Below are 23,669 nucleotides of genomic sequence, written 5' to 3'. Positions count from 1 at the left end.
ATCAGTTTCTTTTTTGAGGAATGCACCTTGGGGAGGAAGGGTCCCAAGGCCATTGGAATATCACAGCTTTGAATACTCACTGCTGGTGGCAGCGGTCTGGTACCGACAGTTATAACCTACAGATAGGGAGGAAAGAGTAAAGAAGGACTATTATGATGGGTGAGAGGTAGGGGAGGGGAAGATGGTAGATCTAGAAATGGAAATCATGGGAAACTTTCATATGACCCCATCTGGGCTATCCCTCAGCCAGCCAGAGGGAGGGGAAGGGCTTCCACCTTAGATGCGTGACTTCAGCTCACAAAGGAACCTCCATCGTCTCAGCCCAGAGTTGACAAAGTTGAACAAGTCATGGACATTTCATTGAGAAGAGGTGGGGCCAAGATCTTTTGTGAATAAAGGATAATGGCTACATTTTATTTAGTACCTATTTTGTGCTTTGTCCTTTGACAATAATGGTGGAGATCATCACTATTATTATTCCTGAAATAAAAATATGATAATAGCTGTCCCTATTTATTGGGAATCTAGTATGCACCAGCAATAATAATAAATACATTACAAGGGTAGAAAGACACATATATGGATGAGTGAGCTTTCTGATCTTATTCGTATTGTCTCTAGCCATAAAGATAATTTAGTTTGATTCTTACTCTCTCAGCTTACCTCCTTTCACAAAATTTCACGATAGTACAGTTTTTTTCCAACTTTGTTTCTGTGTGTGTGTGTGTGTGTGTGTGTGTGTGTGTGTGTGTCTGTGTGTGATGTAGAACTGACAAAAATGTGATGGGTGAATAGAGTGGTATTTTTAGGTAAAAGTATAGAGAGATGAGGGATAGAAATGGTTCTTATGGAGCAGGGTGCGGTGGCTCACGCCTGTTATCCCAGCACTTTGGAAGACCTAGATAGGCAGATCACTTGAGGTCAGGAGTTCAAGACAATCCTGGACAACACGGTGAAACCCCATCTCCACTAAGAACACAAAAATTAGCATGGCATGGCGGTGGGCTCCTGTAATCCCAGCTACTCAGGAGGCTGAGGCAGGAGAATCGCTTGAACCCACGAGGCGGAGGTTGCAGTGAGCTGAGATTGTGCCATTGCACTCCAGCCTGTGTGACAGAGAGAAACTGTGTCTCAAAAAGAAAAGAAGAGAAGAGAAGAGAAAAAGAAAGAAGAAAGAAGGAGAGAAAGAAAGAGAAGGAAAGAAAAGAAAGAGAGAGAGAGAAAGAAAGAAAGAAAGAAAGAGAGAGAAAGAAAGAAAAAGAAAAAAGAAAGAAGAAAGAAAGAAAGAAAGAAAGAAGAAAGAAAGAAAGAAGAAAGAAAGAAAGAAAGAAAGAAAAGGAAAGAAAGAAGGAAAGAAAGAAAGAAAGAGAGAGAGAGGGAGGGAGGGAGGGAGGAAGGAAGGGTTAGTATGGTTTGGAATACTGGAGAAAATCTGGCAAAACAGATGTGGTGGTGAAAACAAGAGACTTCAGGATGACAGGAGTGGCATTACCATTGGAGCAAGAAAGGAATTGGGGATAAGAGAAGTTGTCATGAGTTGTTTCTCTGGGTCATGGATTGCATCTCCTTTGAGGCTCTGTGAGAGATACAAGGAAAGATGGAACCCAGGGCAGCCCTGTAATTCACATGGGTTGTTCCTGAATTATCTCATTTGATTATCGGAACAATCCCACATGGTATTTTTATTCCATTCTACAGAGAGGACACTAAAGTCTAGGGAGGTTACATGGCTTGTCCTGCATCCAACAAAACAGACATCTGTCTGTCATTCAATAGTACCACACTGTTAAGCTGTGCCCTAAATTAGTCATAATCCTATGGACACAGAACAGGATGTGTACTTGATACTACAATGAAATACTTTGTGTGTATTATCTCCTATGTCAAGGATAGAGGAGTATATATCCTCTATTTCAAATCAGATATAAAGGAAATCTCCAAGTGGATTCAGAGGGGAAATAACAAATTCAGCATTAGGTTAGATCATTAGCACAGAGGCCATTCATGCCTCATTCCTGTCCTAAGATTGGGGCTTGCTGTATTTGGACGATCCACAGTGATGTGTAGTTAGGAGCCTGGAGTTTTCATGAGTCTTTCATGAGTATTGAGGGATTTTAGCAAGTGTGGTATGTTCTGAAACATGAATTAGATCCTCTTTGGCGCTCTGTGAATAGTGCAAAGAAAATTTAGACTTATTTTACATTCGCTGGTTTGCCTGGTTTTCTTGAAACTTCTGAGACTGGGCCAAGCAGAGCCCTATCATTTACTTAGGTTATGAGGTTTTTGTATTATTTGATCTTCATAATAATCTTAGCTGACATTTTAAAAATTAAAAAAAAAAATCCATTCCGAAAATAGGGGCAGGTGAGGTGGCTCCCACCTGTAATCCCAGCACTTTGGGAGGCCTTTGGGTGGGTCACTTGAGATCAGGAGTTTGAGACTAGCCTGGCCAACATGGTGAAACCCCATCTCTACAAAAATACAAAAATTAGCGAGGTGTGGTGGTGAGTGCCTCTAGTCACAGCTACTCGAGAGGCTGAGGCAGGAGAATCGCTTCAACCTGGGAGGCGGAGGCTGCAGTGATACAAGATTGTACCACTGTGCTCCAGACTGGGCGCCAGAGGGAGACTCCATTAAAAAAAAAACAACAACAACAAACTGAACCCTTTGGGCAAGATTAGTGAGACATAGCACATATGGCTGGGCACAGTGGCTCACACCTATAATCCCAGCACTTTGGGAGACTGAGGTGGGTGGATCACGGGAGGTCAGGATTTCGAGACCAGCCTGGCCGACATGGTGAAACCCCATCTCTACAAAATTACAAAAATTAGCCAGGCGTGGTGGCGGGCACCTGTAGTCCCAGCTACCCGAGAGGCTGAGGCAGGAGAATCACTTGAACCCGAGATGTGGGGGCTGCAGTGAGCCAAGACTGTACCACTGCACTCCAGCCTGGGCACTAGAGGGAAACGCTATCAAAAATAAATAAATAAATAAATAAATAAATAAATAAGGACACTGAATCCTTTTGGCAGGATTAGAGGATTAGTAAGACATAACACATATGGGCAGGCACGGAGGCTCACGCCTGTAATCCCAGCACTTTGGGAGGCTGAGGCAGGTGGATCACCTGAGGTCAGGAGTTTGAGACCAGCCTGGCCAACATGGTGAAACCCCGTCTCTACTAAAAATACAAAAATTAGCCAGGCGTGGTGGCGGGCACCTGTAGTCCCAGCTACTCAAGAGGCTGAGGCAGGAGAATCGCTTGACCCCGGGAGGCGGAGGCTGCAGTGAGCTAAGATTGTACCACTGCACTCCAGTCTGGGTGCCAGAGGGAGACTCTCTCAAAAAAAAAAAAAAAAAAAAAAAAGGACATTGAATCCTTTGGGCGGGATTAGTGAGACATAACACATATAAGAAGTTCTGTAAATATTAGCTTTTACAGTAAATATAAGCTTTTATTGTAGGTGTTCTTGTTGGTGATGTTGCTAAGAGCATTGTTCCAGAAGCCTAGAGGGTAGCAGGACTTTCCCAGGGCCACATGGTGAGCAGCACCAGGACTTGGGATTCACCAAAACACACACTGTTAACAGCTACTTTTAAGTCACTCTCAATGACTTGTAATGAAATACAAGGCAGGTTGTCATCCAGGTATAAAGAAAATGTCTAAGGTGGTATAGTGAGGACAGAGTTAATCAAACTTTAGCTTAAATTGTTGTATTAGAAGCTCCTTGATAGGCTTTTCCATCCTGAGATGTGTGGGCTTATTCATGCTGGGTCTGCAGTGTTGCTTAGAAGTTAGGGTGGTGGCCAGGTGTGGTGACTCATGCATTATGGGAAGCCGAGGCGGGTGGATCACCTGAGGTCAGGAGTTCGAGACCAGCCTGACCAACATGGTGAAACCCTGCCTCTACTAAAAATACAAAAAGTTGCCTGGCGTGGTGGCATGTGCCTGCAATCCCAGCTACTGGAGAGGCTGAGGCAGGAGAATTGCTTGAACCCAGGAGGCGGAGGTTGCAGTGAGCCAAGATCACACCACTGTACTTCAGTCTGGGTGACAGAGCGAGACTCTGTCTTAAAAAAAAAAAAAAAAATTAAATAAATAAATAAAAAGGAGAAGAAGTTAGGGTGGCTAGATTTTAGAGTCAATTTGGGGTCTGAGTCCCAATTCTACTACTTAGCTATCAAAACTTGGGCAAACAGATTCCCTGCCCTGAGCCTTGTTTGTTTCTCTGGTATGTATATTTTACAGCCTGCTGAGACTTTGGGTAAGGTTAGTAAAACATAATATACATATGAAGTTCAGTATCACAGGAATCCCTCAACAAATATTAACCTTAATCATAGGTGTTCCTGTTGGTATTGTTGCCAACAGCATTGTTGCAAAGGGCTTTATTGCTAAACACTTTACTCAGAGTTTTTTGGTTTGTTTTGCGAGTGGAGTGTATAGTTCCAGCTGACCTTTGGAGAAAATAAAGGGCCACCAGCTGCTATAAAGAAGAGAAAGACGAAGATGGGTGACTGCATTGGGAACCTGTTGCCTGTTGGGGAAGAATTATGTCTAATCACCACAATAAGCCTAGCTTTTCCCTTCCTTGCTTGATTCTGCATGCTCCCAATGGGCCTCTGAATGGTCATGGGGATGAGAAGGCTGTGGAGGGAATCGTTATTTCCAGCTGAAAGAAGCTTCTTCTTTTTTGAGACGGAGTCCTGCTCTGTTGCCAGGCTGGAGTGCAGTGGCGTGATCTTGGCTCACTGTAACCTCCGCCTCCCAGGTTCAAGCAGTTTTCCTGCCTCCGCGTACCGAATAGCTGGGATTACAGGCACACGCCACCACACCCAGCTAATTTTTGCATTTTTAGTAGACATGGAGTTTCACCATGTTGGCCAGGCTGGTCTTGATCTCTTGACCTAGTGATCCGCCCACGTCAGCATCTCAAAGTGCTGACGTGAGCCAGCGTGAGCCACCATGCCCAACTGAAAGCTTCTTTTTAAGTGTGTTGAGTGGAGAGAAAACAGACTCCCCCTGGAAATTCTAGGTTGGCCCAGAACTTTGAACGTAGGTAGAGGACTTGTACTACAGGGAGACCCATTTGGGGAGCAGGAGGAGCCTCCCCAACTGTAGCCCAAGTTACTCACCACTGTCAATAGCTACTCACCATTGACATAGAGGCTGTTCCTGTCCAGAGTGTAGGGTCCCAGCAGGGTGACACCATGAGTCAACTGGCTCAGCTCCCAGTACAGCTGCTCTCTGTCCAGCTCATAGCTGGTGGGATCTGAGCGGTAGGTGCAGATGGCATCCACTCTGGTGCTTGCCCCATCCTTTTCAGCCCTAGGGAGGGACATGGGAATACAGACATACAGAGATACTTGACAGCTGATACTCTGAACCACTCCTTTCTCCAGTGGTGCCCCTTGGTGGTTTTTGTTGCTGTTGTTGTTATTTAGTTTTTCTTTCATAATCATAAACTTAACTCTGCAATCCAGCTAGACGTGGAAGAATATAAGGAAAATATGAAACCCACAGAACAGCAGTGAGCGCACAGAGATTACAGGATAGTGTGAGCAAATGGGGTGGAGGGTGCTCCTAAGCTACAGAACGAATGGTCTGGCGGTGAAGATAACACACAAGTCAAATTGATTAGTCATCACAGTCTGAAATGGTGATCTTCTTGCTTGTCTTGACTTTTCTTTTCTTTTTTTTTTTTTCTTTTGAGACAGAGTTTCACTCTTGTCGCCCAGGCTGGAGTGCAATGACACAATCTTGGCTCACTGCAACCTCCGCCTCGTGGGTTCAAGCGATTCTCCTGCCTCAGCCTCCAGAGTGACTGGGATTACAGGTGCCTACCACTGGGCCCAGCTAATTTTTGTATTTTTAGTAGAGACGGGATTTTGCCATGTTGGCCAGGCTGGTCTTGAACCCCTGACTTCAGGTGATTGGCCCACCTCGGCCTCCCAAAGTGCTAGAATTCCAGGCATGAGCCACCATGCCTGGCCTTAATTGTACATTTTAAAATAACTAAAAAAGTGCCAGGCGCAGTGGCTCACACCTGTAATCCCAGCACTTTGGGAGGCCGAGGCAGGTGGATCACTTATGTTGAGGAGTTCGAGACCAGCCTGGCCAAAATGGTGAAACCCCGTCTCTACTAAAAATACAAAAATTAGCCGGGTGTGGTGGTGGGCGCCTATAGTCCCAGCTACTCAGGAGGCTGAGGTGAGGTGGGAGAATCACTTGAACCCAGGAGGCAAAGGTTGCGGTGAGCTGAGGTCACGCCACTGCACCCCAGCCTGAGTGACAGAGCGAGATTCCATCTCAAAAATTAAAATTAAAATTAAAAAATTACTGAAAGAAAATTCCAATACTTAATAGCACAGCAGGGTGACTATAGGCAATAATAATTTAATTGTGTATTTTAAAATAACTAAAAAAGTATAGCTGGATTGTTTGTAACACAAAGAATAAATGCTTGATGGGATGAATGCCCCACTCTCTATGAAGTGATGGTCACACGTTGCATGCCTGCATCAAAACATCTCATGCACCCCATAAATACCCACCTACTGTGTACCCACAAAAATTAAAAATTAAAAAACAAAATATTATTAGTTTCAAACAGCTAGAAGGAGGACATCGAATGGTCCCAACACAAAGAAGTGATCAATGTTTGAGATAATAGATGTGTTAATTACCTTGATCTGATCACTATATACCACAGGTATTAAGACTATAAATATGTACAATCAATATATGCCAATTAAAAAGTAAAATAAAAGGTAAATCTAAGCAACATTAAAAGAAAAAGATTTTCAAACAACGCTCCTTTTTTAAATGGGTTTTTTTTTTTTGGTGAAGGGGGGTGGAATATGGCTATTATACCTAAAAATATGTTCTCTATGTTAACATGTAGTAGATTTATTATTTTTAGTGAATGAATGAATACATATTTGTACTATTTCTTAGTTTTAATTTTTTTTTTTTTTTTTTGAGCAAGGTCAGGCTCTGTTGCCCAGGCTGGAGTGGAGTGGTGTAGTCTTGGCTCACTTTAACCTCTGCATCCAGGCTCAAGCCATCCTCCCACCTCAGCCTCCCAAGTAGCTGGGATCACAGGCAGATGCCACCACACCCAGCTAAGTTTTGTATTTTTTGCAGAGACTGAGTCTCACTTTCTTGTCTGGGCTGGTTGCAAACTCCTGAGCTCAAGCCATCTGCCTGCCTTGGTCTCCCAAAGTGCTGGGATTACAGGTGTGAGCCACTGTGCCTGGGCTAGTTTTAATTTTGAATACAGTAAATATTGTTATACAAGCCCAAAGTCTCTTTGGAGTTGTGAATACTTTTTTTTTTTTTCAGACAGACTATCACGCTGTCCCCCAGGCTGGAGCACGGTGGCGTGATCTCAGCTCACTATAATTTCCGCCTCTCCAGGTTCATGCGATTTTTGTGCCTCAGCCTCCCGAGTAGCTGGGATTACAGGCATGCGCCACCACGCCCAGCTAATTTTTGTATTTTTAGTAGAGACGGGGTTTCGCCGTGTTGACCAGGCTGGTCTCGAACTCTTGACTTCATGTTATCCACCTGCCTCAGCCTCCCAAAATGCTGGGATTACAGGCGTGAGCCACCACGCCTGGCTATGAGTACTTTTTAAGAATGCAAAAGGAGGAGAGAATGGGATAATGCTGGCCAAAGGGTACAAAGTTTAAACTATAAGGTGAGTAAGTTCTGGAGATCTAATGTATAGCATGATTACAAAGGTTAACAATGCTGTATTATATACTTGAAATTAGCAGAGAGGATTGATCTTAAATTAAACCTTCTCAACACACACACATGCGCGCACAAATGGTAACTCTGGAGAGGTGCTGGATGTGCAAATTAGCTGCATTCTGGTGACCACTTCACCAGGTTCACACATGTCAAGACGTCTAGTTGTACACTTTACATATACACGATGTTTACAAGTCAATGATATGTCAACAAAGTGGAATGTAAAAGGTTGTTGAACCCAGTGAGCTTGAGAACTGCTGGTGTCAACGTTACAAGTAAGGATTCTAGAACCAGAACCCTTGGGCTTAAAGCCAGGCTCCCCTTAAGCAAGGAACTTGATTATTTTGAGCTTCAGTTTTCTCATCCACAAGGATAATAATGTGGTTGTGAGGATAAAATAAATGAAAACACGTAAACCACTTAGATTGCTGGTGGCGTGTCGTAAGAACAATGTTATGACATTCCCTGATCCTATGGAGAGATGGGGGCGGGTAGGGTCAGTGGAGCTCAGCTGAGGACAGTTTTGATCTCTTTTCATTGGGCCATGTGAGAAGACCCACCCCTCTGGCAGGGGATCTGAGTTGACTGAATGGAGGACCTCACAGAGAGGCTGCAGGGTTGTGAGGTGTAAGGAAAGGGTACTGAATCTGCTGAGCCCAGAGAACACTGAGGGGACACAAGCAGAGAGGAAAAGACAGGTCATTAAAACCTAGATGACGTGCTGATAGATGCAGCAAACCACTATGGCACATGTACACCTATGTAACAAACCAGCACGTTCTGCACATGTATCGCAGAACTTAAAGTAAAAAAAAAAAAAAAAAAAAAAAAAAGATAATGGATTTTTCCCTTTGATTCAGTAAGATTGACTTTGGGAAAGTCCCTATCTCTTTCTAGGGAACAAACTGCAGAGCTGTGGTGTCTGGAGTTTGACCCTAATGTGGTAGAGATGGGCTGGGGCCAGGAAGCTGTCAGGGATTCTGGGGATACCTTTGGCAAAGATGCTATACCAATTGCTGCTATGAGTCCTAATTAAATGAGCATTTACAATGGTCCAGGCACTCTGCTAAGTGATTAAGAGTAAGAGACTGTCGGGAGGCTGGGGCAGGAGAATCACTTGAACCTGGGAGGTGGAGGTTGCTGTGAGCTAAGATCACGTCACTGTACTCCAGTCTGGGTGACAGAGTGAGACTCCATTTCAAAAAAAAAAAAAAAAAAAGACAGAGAGAAAAGAGCAAGAGACTGTTACTATCACCAATAGAATAAGAGACTGTTATTATCACCAAGAGTAAGAGAATGTTATTATCACCATTTTATAAATAATGTGATTGAGGAACAGAGAGGCTGTGCGTCTTGCCCAGGGTCACACAGCTAGCAAATTGTAGAGCCGGCGTTCAAACTGAGGCACTTTGGGTCTATTATGCTATACTGCCTCTCAGCAAAAGCCCAAGTCGCTGTGGCTGCTGGGGGTGTGGGAGTCAAAGAAAGGACTGAATCGGGGTTGCTGTAGGTGCCGTGAAGCGGGGGGTCTCACCTGAGCGAGGTCAGCCTGCAGCCAGCATAGAGGGAACCAATACTGCTGTTCTGGAACAAGGGCTCGAGCTGGAAAGGAATGAGAGAGAGATGAGGAGGAGGACGGGCCGAGACATTAGAGGAGTGGGCATTGGCTGGGGGGCTCTCACCAGCTGCTGCAGGGCCCTCTCGGTGGCATTGAATATTTCAGAGCCCAGGCGCCCCATGTCCTTCGTGTACTGCAGGTTGGTGATGGTGAAGTTGGCAGTCAAAGGCACCAACAAAGGCACGCCAGCTGCAGAAAGGGAGGGTAAGAAGAGACCGGTCCTAAGGCAGACCCTGGGCAGTGGGGCGTGGAGGAAAGGCTCCGAGGACACATTTTAACTCCAGCATCCAGCTGGGGTCCAGCCTGGGCCATCCTACTTGAAATACCTGATGTAGCAGTCACTGTCTAAGACCTTCCTATGTGGGGTGACCAGTGATTCCAGTTTGCTCAGGGCTATATGGGCTGAGATGGCTGGGCGCGGTGGCTCACGCCTGCAATCCCAGCACTTTGGGAGGCCAAGGGTGGATCACGAGGTCAAAAGATGGAGACCATCCTGGCCAACATGGTGAAACCCCGTCTCTACTGAAAATACAAAAATTAGCTGGGTGTGGTGGCACACGCCTTGTAGTCCCAGCTACTCAGGAGGCTGAGGCAGGAGAATCCCTTGAACCAGGGAGGCAGAGGTTGCAGTGAGCCAAGATGGAGCCACTGCACTCCAGCTTGGCGACAGAATGGGATTTCATCTCAAAAAAAAAAGAAAAAGAAAAGAAAAGAAAAGTGAGACAGGGCCGGGTGCAGTGACTCATGCCTGTGATCCCAGCACTTTGAGTGGCCGAGGAGGGTGGATCACCTGAGGTCAGGAGTTCGAGAGCAGCCTGCTCAACATAGTGAAACCCTGTTTCTACTAAAAATACAAAAAATTAGCCAGGCATGGTGCTGTGCACCTGTAGTCCCAGCTACTTAGGAGTCTGATGCAGAATAATTGCTTGAACCCAGGAGACAGAGGTTCAGAGGCTGCAGTGAGCCAAGATTGCACCACTGCACTAGGGAGAATGGGGAATGGGAAATTATTCCTTCAGTCCTGTTTGGGGTGACAAAAAAAAGTTTTGAAAATAGATAGTGGTGAGTGTTGCACAACAATGTGAATGTATTAGTACTGCTGAATTGTACATTTTAAATGTTTAGAATGGAAATTTTTATACTATTTATATTTTACCACAATAAAAAAGTTATTCTTACTTGTTCTTGAGGTCACACTCTCAGAGACCAAGGTGGACATCCCAGGTGTGGTCAGAGGAGCAAAGGAGCTTCCACCCAGTGTATTGAAGGTGGTTGTGGTCTTGGCCACAGTGGGACTGGAACCTGTGGCAGCTAAATTAGTGGTTTCAACCACTGTATTTTTCAAGATAGTGGTTGGACTCACTCCTTCTCTATGACTGGTTTTAGGTGGTGTTGGCGTCTCTGATGGTATCAAGGTCATAGTGGTGCCTGTGACAGTCCTGGAAAATTCTGGGGGTCCAACTGAAGTTAAAGATGGTGAGGTTTTTGTGTTCCAGGAGGTCACAGTTTGGGGCTTACCAGTTGTTATGGAGACACTGGGAAGCCCAGAGACAGCAGGGGAAACAGTCAGAGTTAGAGTACCCGTGCTGGTCTCCACTGAAGAGCTGGTGGCTAGTGAGCCTGTAGTCTCTAATAAACCAAGGGAAAGAGTTGAAGTTGGAATCGTTGTGCTGGTTTCTGTCCCTGGATGGGTGGAAAGTGAGGCTGTTTTTGCAGAAACACCAGGTGAAGCAGTTGGATTTAGATCAACTCTGCCAGTTCCAGTTACAAGTAGGGTGAAGAGAGAAGATGTTGTCTGAGTTGAGAGAGCTGTGATAGTCTCTGCGCCAGGTCTAATGGAGAGTGAGGCTGTGGTCCCTGATACTTGAGGAAACACAGTTGAAGCAGGAAACGTTGTACTTGTCTCTGCGCTGGGATGGGTGATCAATAAGGCTGTGGTCTCTGGCATACCAGGAGAATGAGTCAAAGTTGGAATAGTTGTACTAGTTACTGCCCCAGAACTAGTGATCTGTGAAGTCACCATCTCTGGTGCACCAGGTGAGATTGTTGTCAGCACAGCTGAACTGGCTTCTGTTCCAGGACTGGTGGCCATTAAAGGTGTGGCATCTGGTCTACTATGGGAAAAACTGGGGGTTGTTCTGGAAACAGGTGTGCTGATCTGTGCAGGATGAGTGACCCAGGAAGCTGTTGTACTTGGCTCACTAGAGGGAACAGTCCGAATTGGAACAGTGAAGCCAATCTGTGTCCCAGGATGGACAGCCAATGAGGCTGTGGTCTCTGGTTCACCAAGAGAAGGAGTCAAAGTTGGAACAGCTGTACTAGTGTCTGTTGCAGAACTAGTGACCTGTGAGGTCACTGCCCCTGGTATACTGGATGGGATGGTTGTAATTGGAACAGCTGACCTGGCGTCTACTCCAGGACTGGTGACCACTGAGGGTGTACTGTCTGATTCCCTATGGGAAAAGTTGGAAATTGTCCTAGAAACCTTTGTGCTGGTCTCTATAGGATGAGTGAGCCATGTGACTGTAGTCGCTGGTTCATATGGGGTCTCACTCAGTGTTGGGAAGGTTGTACTGGTGTCTGTCCCAGAACTAGGGACCAGTGAGGTCACCAGATCTGACATATCAGGTGAGATAGTTGTCGCTGAAACAGCTGAACTGGCTTCTGGCCCAGGACTGGTGATGGCTACTGGGAGTGTGGTGTCTGACTCACTATGGGAAAACTTGGGGGTTGTCCTGGAAACCATTGTGTTGGTCTCTGCAGGATGAATGAGCTGTGTGGCTGTTGTCTCTGGTTCATATGGGGTCTCTGTCAGTGTTCGGAAAGTTGTAGTGCTGTCTGTCCCAGAACTAGTGACCAGTGAGGTCAGCATCTTTGATGCACCAGGGGAGACAGTCAGAGTTGGAATGGCTGAACTTGTGTGTGTCTCAGAATAGGTGATAAACGAGGTTGTGGTCTCTGGTTCATCAGGAGAAAGAGTCAGAGCCGGAATAGTTATACCGGTGTCTATCCCAGAACTAATGACCTGTGAGGTCACCATATCTGGTACATCAGATGAGACAGTTATTGTTGGAAAAGCTGAACTGGCTTCTGCCCCAGAACTGGTGGCTATTGAGGGTGTGGTGTCTGGTTCACTATGAGAAAAATTAGGGGTTGTCCTGGGAACTGTTGTGCTGGTGACTGCAGGATGAGTAAACCATGAGGCTGTTGCCTCTGATTCATGTGGGGACTCAGGCACTGTTGGAAAAGTTGCACTGATGTCTATCCCAGAGCTAGTGACCAGGGAAGTCAGCACACCTGGTATACCAGGTGAAATAGTTGTTGAAATGGCTGAGCTGGATTCTGCCTCAGGACTGGTGACTGTGGAAGGTGTAGTGTCTGATTCACTATGGGAAAAGCTTGAGGTTGTCCTGGGAACAGTTGAGCTACTCTCTGCAGGATGGGTGACAAATGAGATTTTTGTAAATGGCTCCCCAGTGGAGACAGTCAAAGTTGGAACAACAGAGTTTGTTTCTGTCCCAAAATGAGTGACCCATGAGGCTGTGGTCTCTGATTGACCTGAGGCAACAGTTAGGTTTGGAAATGCACTGGTCTCTGACCCAGAACTAGGGACCAGTGAAGTCACCAGCCCTTGTACAGTAGGGGAGACAGCTAAAGTTGGAATGGCTGAAATTGTCTTTCCCTCAGAATGGGTGACTAGTGAAGTTGTGGTCTCTGGTTCACCAGAAGAAATAGCCAGAGTTGGAATAGTTGTACTGGTTACTGCACTAGAACTAGTGACCAGAGAGGTCACCACTCCTGGTACCTTAGGTAAAACAGTTGGAACAGTTGAGCTGGCTTCTGCCCTTTCTGCCCTATGACTGGTGGTCATTGAAGGTGTGGTCTCTGGTTCACCAGGAGAAATAGTCAAAATTGGAATAGTTGTACTGGTCACTGCCCTAGAACTAGTGACCAGAGAGGTCACCACTCCTGGTACCCCAGGTGTAACAGTTAGAGTTGGAACAGCAGAGCTGGCTTCTGCCCCTTCTGCCCTGTGACTGGTGGCCACTGAAGGTGTGGTCTCAGGTTCACCAGAAGAAAGAGTCAGAGTTGGAATAGTTGTACTGGTCACTGCCCTAGAACTAGTGACCAAAGGAGTCACCACTCCTGGTACCCCAGGTGAAACAGTTGGAGTTGGAACAGCAGAGCTGGCTTCTGCCCTATGACTGGTGGCCGTTGAAGGTGTGGTCTCTGGTTCACCAGGAGAAAGAGTCAGAATTGGTATAGTTGTACTGGTCACTGCCCTAGAACTAGTGATCAGAGAGGTCACCACTCCTGGTACCTCAGGTAAAACAGTTGGAGCTGGAACAGCAGAGCTGGCTTCTGCCCCTTCTGCCCTATGACTGGTGGCCATTGAAGGTGTGGTCTCTGGTTCACCAGAAGAAGGAGTCAGAGTTGGAATAGTTGTACTGGTCACTGCCATAGAACTAGTGACCAAAGGGGTCACCACTCCTGGTACCCCAGGTGAAACAGTTGGAGTTGGAACAGCAGAGCTGGCTTCTGCCCTATGACTGGTGGCCGTTGAAGGTGTGGTCTCTGGTTCACCAGGAGAAAGAGTCAGAATTGGTATAGTTGTACTGGTCACTGCCCTAGAACTAGTGATCAGAGAGGTCACCACTCCTGGTACCTCAGGTAAAACAGTTGGAGCTGGAACAGCAGAGCTGGCTTCTGCCCCTTCTGCCCTATGACTGGTGGCCATTGAAGGTGTGGTCTCTGGTTCACCAGAAGAAGGAGTCAGAGTTGGAATAGTTGTACTGGTCACTGCCATAGAACTAGTGACCAAAGGGGTCACCACTCCTGGTACCCCAGGTGAAAGAGTTGGAGTTGGAACAGCAGAGCTGACTTCTGCCCTTTGACTGGTGGCCATTGAAGGTGTGGTCTCTGGTTCACCAGGAGAAAGAGTCAGAGTTGGAATAGTTGTACTGGTCACTGCCCTAGAACTAGTGACCAGAGAGGTCACCACTTCTGGTATCCCAGGTGAAACAGTTGGAGTTGGAACAGCAGAGCTGGCTTCTGCCCCTTCTGCCCTATGACTGGTGGCCATTGAAGGTGTGGTCTCTGGTTCACCAGAAGAAAGAGTCAGAGTTGGAATAGTTGTACTGGTCACTGCCATAGAACTAGTGACCAGAGAGGTCACCACTTCTGGTACCTCAGGTAAAACAGTTGGAACAGCTGAGCTGGCTTCTGCCCCATGACTGGTGGCCATTGAAGGTGTGTTCTCTGGTTCACCAGGAGAAAGAGTCAGAATTGGAATAGTTGTACTGATCACTGCCCTAGAACTAGTGACCAAAGGGGTCACCACTCCTGGTACCCCAGGTGAAAGAGTTGGAGTTGGAACAGCAGAGCTGACTTCTGCCCTTTGACTGGTGGCCATTGAAGGTGTGGTCTCTGGTTCACCAGGAGAAAGAGTCAGAGTTGGAATAGTTGTACTGGTCACTGCCCTAGGACTAGTGACCAGAGAGGTCACCAATTCTGGTACCCCAGGTGAAACAGTTGGAACAGCAGAGCTGACTTCTGCCTCATGACTGGTGGCCATTGAAGGTGTGGTGTCTGGTTCACCAGGAGAAAGAGTCAGAGTTGGAATAGTTGTACTAGTCACTGCCCTAGAACTAGTGACCAGAGAGGTCACCACTTCTGGTACCCCAGGTGACACAGTTGGAGTTGGAACAGCAGAGCTGGCTTCTGCCCCTTCTGCCCTATGACTGGTGGCCATTGAAGGTGTGGTCTCTGGTTCACCAGAAGAAAGAGTCAGAATTGGAATAGTTGTACTGGTCACTGCCATAGAACTAGTGACCAGAGAGGTCACCACTTCTGGTACCTCAGGTAAAACAGTTGGAACAGCTGAGCTGGCTTCTGCCCCATGACTGGTGGCCATTGAAGGTGTGGTCTCTGGTTCACCAGAAGAAAGAGTCAGAATTGGAATAGTTGTACTGGTCACTGCCCTAGAACTAGTGACCAAAGGGGTCACCACTCCTGGTACCCCAGGTGAAAGAGTTGGAGTTGGAACAGCAGAGCTGACTTCTGCCCTTTGACTGGTGGCCATTGAAGGTGTGGTCTCTGGTTCACCAGGAGAAAGAGTCAGAGTTGGAATAGTTGTACTGGTCACTGCCCTAGGACTAGTGACCAGAAAGGTCACCACTTCTGGTACCTCGGGTGAAACAGTTGGAGTTGGAGCAGCAGAGCTGGCTTCTGCCCCTTCTGCCCTATGACTGGTGGCCGTTGAAGGTGTGGTCTCTGTTTCACCAGAAGAAAGAGTCAGAGTTGGAATAGTTGTACTGGTCACTGCCCTAGAACTAGTGACCAGAGAGGTCACCACTCCTGGTACCCCAGGTGAAACAGTTGGAACAGCTGAGCTGGCTTCTGCCTCATGACTGGTGGCCATTGAAGGTGTGGTGTCTGGTTCACCAGGAGAAAGAGTCAGAATTGGAATAGTTGTACTGGTCACTGCCCTAGAACTAGTGACCAAAGGGGTCACCACTCCTGGTACCCCAGGTGAAACAGTTGGAACAGCTGAGCTGGCTTCTGCCTCATGACTGGTGGCCATTGAAGGTGTGGTGTCTGGTTCACCAGGAGAAATAGTCAGAATTGGAATAGTTGTACTGGTCACTGCCCTAGAACTAGTGACCAAAGGGGTCACCACCTCTGGTACCCCAGGTGAAACAGTTGGAACAGCTGAGCTGGCTTCTGCCTCATGACTGGTGGCCATTGAAGGTGTGGTGTCTGGTTCACCAGGAGAAAGAGTCAGAGTTGGAATAGTTGTACTGGTCACTGCCCTAGAACTAGTGACCAGAGAGGTCACCACTTCTGGTACCTCAGGTGAAACAGTTGGAGTTGGAACAGCAGAGCTGGCTTCTGCCCCTTCTGCCCTATGACTGGTTGCCATTGAAGGTGTGGTCTCTGGTTCACCAGAAGAAGGAGTCAGAGTTGGAATAGTTGTACTGGTCACTGCCCTAGAACTAGTGACCAGAGAGGTCACCACTCCTGGTACCCCAGGTCTAACAGTTGGAACAGCTGAGCTGACTTTTGCCTTATGACTGGTGGCCATTGAAGGTGTGGTCTCTGGTTCACCAGAAGAAAGAGTCAGAATTGGAATAGTTGTACTGTTCACTGCCCTAGAACTAGTGACCAGAGAGGTCACCACTCCTGGTACCCCAGGTGAAACAGTTGGAACAGCTGAGCTGGCTTCTGCCTCATGACTGGTGGCCATTGAAGGTGTGGTCTCTGGTTCACCAGAAGAAAGAGTCAGAATTGGAGTGGTTGTACCTGTCACTGTCATAGAACTAGTGACCACAGGGGTCACCACTCCTGGTACTCCAGGTGAAACAGTTGGAGTTGGGACAGCTGAACTGGATTGTGCCCCATGACTGGTGGCCATTGAAGGTGTGGTGTCTGATTTGCTATGGAAAAAAATGGAAGTTGTCCAGGGAACTGTTGGGCTGGTCTGTGCAGGATGTGTGACCAATGAATCTGTAGTAGCTGGTTCACCAGGGGAGCTTGTCAGAGCTGGATTAGTTGTACTTGTCTCTGCCGCCAAACTGGTGACCATTGAGGTCACCATCCGTGATACACCAGGCGAGATAGTTGAAGTTGGAATGGCCGAACTTGTCTGTGCTTCAGGATGGGTGACTAATGAGGCTGTGGTCTTTGGTTCAGCAGAAGAAAGAGTCAAAGTTGGAATAGTCATATTTTGGTCTGTTCCAGAACTAGTGACCTGTGAGGTCACCAGATCTGCTGCACCAGGTGAGACAGTCACAGTTGGAATAGCTGAACTGGTTTCTGCCCCAGGACTGGTGGCCACTGAAGGTGTGGCATCTGATTCACGATGGGAAAAATTGGGGATTGTTCTGGGAATGGTTGAGCTGGTCTCTGCAGGATGAGTGAGCCATGTGGTTCTTGCCTGTGTTTCATGTGGGGACTTAGTCAGTGTTGGGAACGTTGTATTAGCATCTGTCCCAGAAATAGTGACCAGTGGGGTCAGTGCATCTGGTTCACTAGGTGAGATATTTGTTGGAATGGCTGAGCTGACTTCTGCCCCGTGACTGGTGGCTGTGGAAGATACAGTGTGTGATTCACTGTGGAAAAAACTGGGGGTTGTCTTGGAAACAGTTGGGATGGTCTCTGCAGGATGGATAACCCATGAAGCTATTGTATCTGGCTCACTAGAAGAAACACCTAGAGTTTGAATAGCTGGACTTGTCTCTGCCTCAGAACTAGGGACCAGTGAGGCTGTCGTCTCTGATTCTCTATTGAAAACAGATGGGATTGTCCTGGGAAGAGCTGTGCTGGTTTCTGCTCCCAGGCTGGTAGCCAATGAGGATGTCATTTCTGGAACATCAGGGGAAACATATGGGGTTGTGATCGTCATTTCTGTGGTGCTTGTGCTGGCCATTTGCACTGATGCATTGAGGGGAGTCAGTGTTCCCAAAGTGGAAGTAGAGACACTGGTGGTCAAGATGGCTCTGGAAGTGGTCTTCGGAGCTGTGATGGTGGTCTTCAGAGCTGTGGTGGTGGTCTCCATTCTTTTTGTCCCTCCCGTGTGTAGTCCTGTGAATTGGGGAATGGGCACACAATCTGAACAAAATGATTTCACTTACTGGACTAGCAATAGCTTATTTATTCTCCACATGAGGAAAGGGAGAGAAATGTTTCTCAGTTACTAGGATGTGCCTGGGATGCTCCTGGAATGGGAAAAGAGACTGTGATTGGTATTCCCCTATCTTACCTTGGTTGGTAACTTGGTTGCATCTTCTTCTATAACTCCTCTGTGAATTTTTGACTGCAGTAATCTATTCCCTCTTCCCATGTGTTTTCTGCACTGTCAGCCTCTGAGCCTTGCTGAAGCTCTTCTCTCTGCCTGAAGTGCCCACTTCTCATCAGATTCCTTAAGTTCTGCCATTCTTGAAATCCAAGCCCACATCCACCTTTACAAATTCATGCCAGAACTCATCTTTGTTTCTCAATATTTCCTTATCTCACTGTCTGAATCTGCATTGTGCCATCCTTCACAGTCTCATTTGTAACAGCTATTCATGTCTGACTGTTTGGCATACGGAAAGGGCTCAACTAATATTTGTTGAATGGTTGAATGAATGAATATGTGGATGGATGTATACTTAAGTGGATCTCCTCTGACTTGAGAGAGATTAAGTATTGTGCATTGTGTGTTTGAGAGCTTGGGTTCTGGAATAAGATAGCCCTGCCTGGGATTCTGGCTCTTTCTCTAAAGAGATGGATGGCTCTTTAAGTTAAAAAATATTGCTAGACCTCCACTTTTCCATCTATAAAGTGGGGATAAGTACGATGGCCATCTCAAAATGTTGGTTAAAAGGCACCAAGCACAGTGCCTCCTGGGTCACAATAAGACATTACTACTATTACCACGACTACAACCTGCTATTGCTACTGTTATTACTATCACTTCTCCACCTACCATTACTGCTGTTATTGCTACTGCTACTACTACCTATTGCTATGGTTATTACTATGATTACTACTACTTACTACTATTACTGCTACTACTATTGTTACTACCACTATTATTTACTATTGCTACTGTTACTACTACCACTGCTACTACTACTGTTACTACTACCACCACTCTACCTACCATTACTGCTGTTATTACTACTGTTACCACAACTATTACTACCTATCACTACAGTTATTACTATGGTTACTGCTACTTACTATTATGACTACTGCTGCTATTACTATTGTTACTACTGCTATCACTTAATATTACTACTCTACCTACAGTAGAGTAACAGCAGTAATGGTAGTGCTCTACCTGCCATTACTGCTGTTATTACTACTAATACTACTATGTATTGCTATGGTTATTACTATGGTAATTACTATGGTTACTACTGTTACTACTATTGTTGCTACCACTATTACTTATGATTTCTACTGTCACAATTACCACTGCTACTACCTACTACTATTACTGTTACTACCAACACAACTCTACCTACCATTACTACTATTATCACTACTATTAGTACTAGTATTACTGCTTATTACTATGGGTATTACTACAGTTACTACTACTTACTAGTGTTATCGCTGCTATTGTTACTATCACTACTACTTATCATTACTACTGTCACTACTAATAATTCTACTACAAAATAAACATTTGCTAAATAGAATTCTCCACCAACCACACTAGACACTACTAGAGCTGGCCAAGGTGACTGGGATACCTCCGAAGAAGATTCCAGTAGCATTGATGAGACAGCAGCTGCTGACCAGGCTTTAGAAAATGGTTCCTATGGAAGAGGAAGAACTACCTGGAGACTTCTCTATAAAGCCCACAAAGCCTACTGGAGTTTGGTAGAGAAAGGGGCTAAAATGAAGGGGATTTTGACTCTGATTGTGGAGCAATGTCCCTGTGTTGCTGGATAAACTCTAAAAACAATATGTCTGAGAATGCACACTCTAAAGTGCTTCATGTGTATTTAACAATGATGGTGATGATGATGGTGATTATGTTGATGGGAAGGAGGAGGAGGAGCAATTGCAAAGCACTTGACATGCACTATCTCTTTGATCCTCACAAGAACATTAAATGGCACATTTTGGCTGGGCACAGTGGCTCACGCCTGCAATCCCAGCACTTTGGGAGGATGAGGTGGGCAGATCACCTGAGGTCAGGAGTTCTAGACCAGCCTGGTCAACATGGTGAAACCCCATCTCTACTAAAAATACAAAAATTAGTTGGGTGCAGTGGCGTGCATCTGTAACGCCAGCTACTCGGGAGGCTGAGGCAGGAGAATGGCTCGAACTCGGGAGATGGAGGTTGCAGGGAGCCGAGATTGCGCCTCTGCACTCCAGCTTGGGTGACAGAGCAAGATTCCGCCTCAAAAAATAAAATAAAATAAAATAAAATAAAATAAAATAAAATAAAATGCACATTCTATAATTCTTGTCATTTTACAGGAGAGAAAGAGAAATCCAGAGACCGCAATTTACCAAGGTCACACACAGCTATTGACAGGGTGACAACTTGAACATCATTGTATCCAAATGCTAAACCCATATTATTAACCACTGCATTATATTAATTCCCTAAAGCAACTTCTGGATCTTGTGGGGACCAGAATGGAAAGAGAATGAAGTGAGGTGAAAATGCCCATCTAGTAAGATGGATCTTAGGACACATTCTCCAGTTCAGTGGTTCTCAACCAGGGGCAGTTTTGCTTCCAGGGGACACTTAACAATGTCTGGAGATATTTTTGGTTGTCACAACTGTGTGTGGACGAATGGTATGGCATCGAGAACAGAGCCCAGAGACGCTGGCAAACATCCTACAATGCACAGCACAGCTCCCCACCACAAAGAAGTATCTGCCCCAAATGACAATAGTGTCAAGCTTGAGAAACCCAGATTTTTATTTATTTATGTATTTCATATTACTGCCTTTTAAAGTGAAAATTTTATTTCAGACTTTATTCAAAACAGAAGAAAGAGGAATTACTAAATATTGTGACAAAGAAAACATGTAACAGTGATGTCATAAACCATCTTACATTTATATCGTGTTTTTATTCCCCCCATTGTAGTTTCATATTGTAATTTAGCTCTCCAGTGATGACAAACATAAATAACCCAGGAGCTCATCCATCTTCTTTATTTAAGTGAAAGTTTAAAAAAGTACAGTTCCAAATTTTTCATCATGGGAGATAAAATCCTAGGTATTTTTTTTTAAGTTTCTCTTACAAGAGAGTTGTGTCTGTTTTTCAACCAGGGCATACATAAAGGCTTCTTTTTCCTGCATTTGCTAGAACTATTGGGATGTATTTTCAGATATTTTATGTATATATATGTAATATATATATAATTATACATATATATGTATAATTTATTCATTTATTTATTTTTGAGACATAGTCATGCTCTGTCACCCAGGCTGGAGTGCAGTGGCATGATCTCAGCTCACTGCAGCCTCCATCTCCTGGGTTCAAGCGATTCTCTTTTTTTTTTTTTTTTTTTTTTGAGGCGGAGTCTCGCTCTGTCGCCCAGGCTGGAGTGCAGTGGCCGGATCTCAGCTCACTGCAAGCTCCGCCTCCCGGGTTTACGCCATTCTCCTGCCTCAGCCTCCCAAGTAGCTGGGACTACAAGCGCCCGCCACCTCGCCCGGCTAGTTTTTGTATTTTTAGTAGAGACGGGGTTTCACCATATTAGCCAGGATGGTCTCGATCTCCTGACCTCGTGATCCACCCGTCTCGGCCTCCCAAAGTGCTAGGATTACAGGCTTGAGCCACCACGCCCGGCCGGTTCAAGCGATTCTCTTGCCTCAGCCTCCTGATTACAGGTGTGTGCCACCATGCCTGGCTAATTTTTATATTTCAGTAGAAATGGAATTTCACCATGTTGGTCAGACTGGTCTCGAATTTTTGACCTCAGGTGATCCACCTGCCTCAGCCTTCCAAAGTGTTGGGATTAAGGTGTGAGCCACTGTGCCTGGCTCATAGTAAGTTTTTAATGAGCATTTAAAAAATTTAGTTAATAAGGACAAATTTGTGAATATTTGATGTTGGACAAAGCTATTCAACATGCCATGAGGAGAAAGAGAAGTGGTAACATCCACCTGGTAACCATTAGACAAAGACCCAGTTCAGACAGGGAAACCTGTGACAACCACACACAATTCTCTCTCTAAAGAATACAAGCACTTTGTCTCTCTAGAGGAGGAAATATGGTCACAAGTGGCATTATTTGGAGGTAAGCAAAGTTAAACTTACCTTTAGGACTGGCAGGCAATGTGGATGTCTGCGGACCTTTGACTGGTCTTATGGTACCTCTGTGTGCTGCTTCATTGGGTATTTTTGTGATGTGCTCCATAATGCCATCAGTTCCTGAAGATGAAGGTGGGGAGGAAAACTGGGGTAACTCATCTCATTCAGAAGAAGAGCACTGTCTAAATGGATCCACTTTATTGGCCACAAAAACTCCTCAAGTCCATTAGTATGAACTGGAGCTGGGACTGTGTGCCATAAGTGGCCACACCAGTCCATAGATCCATTCACCTACCCACAGATTTGTTCATCCCTCCCTTCATTCATCCCTAGATCTGATCATCTATTTTTCCATTTTTTCATCCTTTTATTCCTTCCTACTACCACCCATTCTTCCTTTCGTCTTTCCTCCCTTCTTTCCTTTTTCTTGCTTTTTAAATTTTTAATTAAAAAGTTTGTATTTCAATAGCTTTGAGGGTACAAGTGATTTTTGCTTCTATGGATGAATCATATAGTGGTGAAGTGTGAGATTTTAGTGCACCCTCCTTTCTTCTTTCCATCCATCTTTTCTTCAATCTTTACTTCATCTCATCCTTCCACCCTTCTTGCCTTCAATCTGTATCCCCTTCAATCCTGTCTTCCATCATCTTTCTTTCTTTTCATCCTTCCTTCTGTGCATCTATCCTTCCTCCTCTTCATCTTTCCCTCCTTTCATTCATCCATCTCTCCATTCTTCCTTTTATCCATCCAACTACACTTCTACCTTCTCACCATGCCATTCATCTCTTCCTTACTGAACACCCATGACTCAACTACTGAGTCACATAGTAACATGTAGGTCAACAGCCACCAATGTGTCTAAATTTAGTGTGAATTACAAAACTAATGTGAAGAAGGAGAAGGAACAAATCATTCTCCTGAAGATATTGTTCAGTGAGGCAGAAACTCAAGTGGTTGGAGGGCCTCTTTGGATTTGTGTCCAGAACAAAAGTTAGTGCCAAGCTCAACCCTTTCAGAGGAATGGAATCCCCAAGAGGTTCCTTCCTTTATCTACTGACCTCTTGGAAGTAGTGTTTCCTCCTTCTAGGCTCTGGGTTCCTCCTACCTTCTTAGGTACTTTGTTCCCTCAGTTTTCATTAACTCACCTTTTCCTTTCACGTATCCCTTTTGTCTCTTGCTCAACTCAAAGGGAGAAACCCTCCCTTATATCTATGTAGTGTTTTAGTTGTTCTTCTAGTGCCCTATACCTCACTGATGCTCCCTTCATTAGAATCCCTGAGAACCCCCATGTTGCCAGAGCTCTTCTCACCTCATTTCAACTTGGCAATTCTGTGATATTTAACAGAACTTAACATTTCTCCTTCCTAAAACTCTCCCCTCCTATGGCTTCGGTGATGCCAGAACTTCTTGCTTTTCTGTTACCTCTCTGACCACTCCTGTTTAGCCCAACAGTTAGGGGCATGAGTTCCTAGTGACACACAATCCACGTTCTTATCCCAGTTCTGTCACT

At 45.6% G+C, this 23,669-nt stretch overlaps 1 protein-coding gene across 1 annotated transcript in view; it reads right to left on the bottom strand.

The window, feature by feature from the left end:
- MUC16 (mucin 16, cell surface associated) overlaps positions 1–23,669 on the bottom strand; it is a 207,833-nt gene that overhangs the window by 90,846 nt on the left and 93,318 nt on the right. Inside the window, exons 9-16 of the mRNA XM_033195391.1 lie at positions 22,166–22,279; positions 16,723–17,963; positions 15,238–16,059; positions 10,560–13,185; positions 9,445–9,569; positions 9,297–9,364; positions 5,160–5,332; positions 81–116 (exon numbers count right to left, since the gene is read on the bottom strand). Coding sequence (XP_033051282.1) covers positions 81–116; positions 5,160–5,332; positions 9,297–9,364; positions 9,445–9,569; positions 10,560–13,185; positions 15,238–16,059; positions 16,723–17,963; positions 22,166–22,279 — 5,205 coding nt within the window. The remainder of the gene's footprint in view (positions 1–80; positions 117–5,159; positions 5,333–9,296; positions 9,365–9,444; positions 9,570–10,559; positions 13,186–15,237; positions 16,060–16,722; positions 17,964–22,165; positions 22,280–23,669) is intronic.

Source organism: Trachypithecus francoisi, unplaced genomic scaffold, assembly GCF_009764315.1.
Source record: "Trachypithecus francoisi isolate TF-2019V2 unplaced genomic scaffold, Tfra_2.0 Lachesis_group5, whole genome shotgun sequence".
NCBI lineage: Eukaryota > Metazoa > Chordata > Mammalia > Primates > Cercopithecidae > Trachypithecus > Trachypithecus francoisi.
Note: the sequence above shows the minus strand (reverse complement) of the source record. Positions and strands in the feature narration are given on the sequence as shown.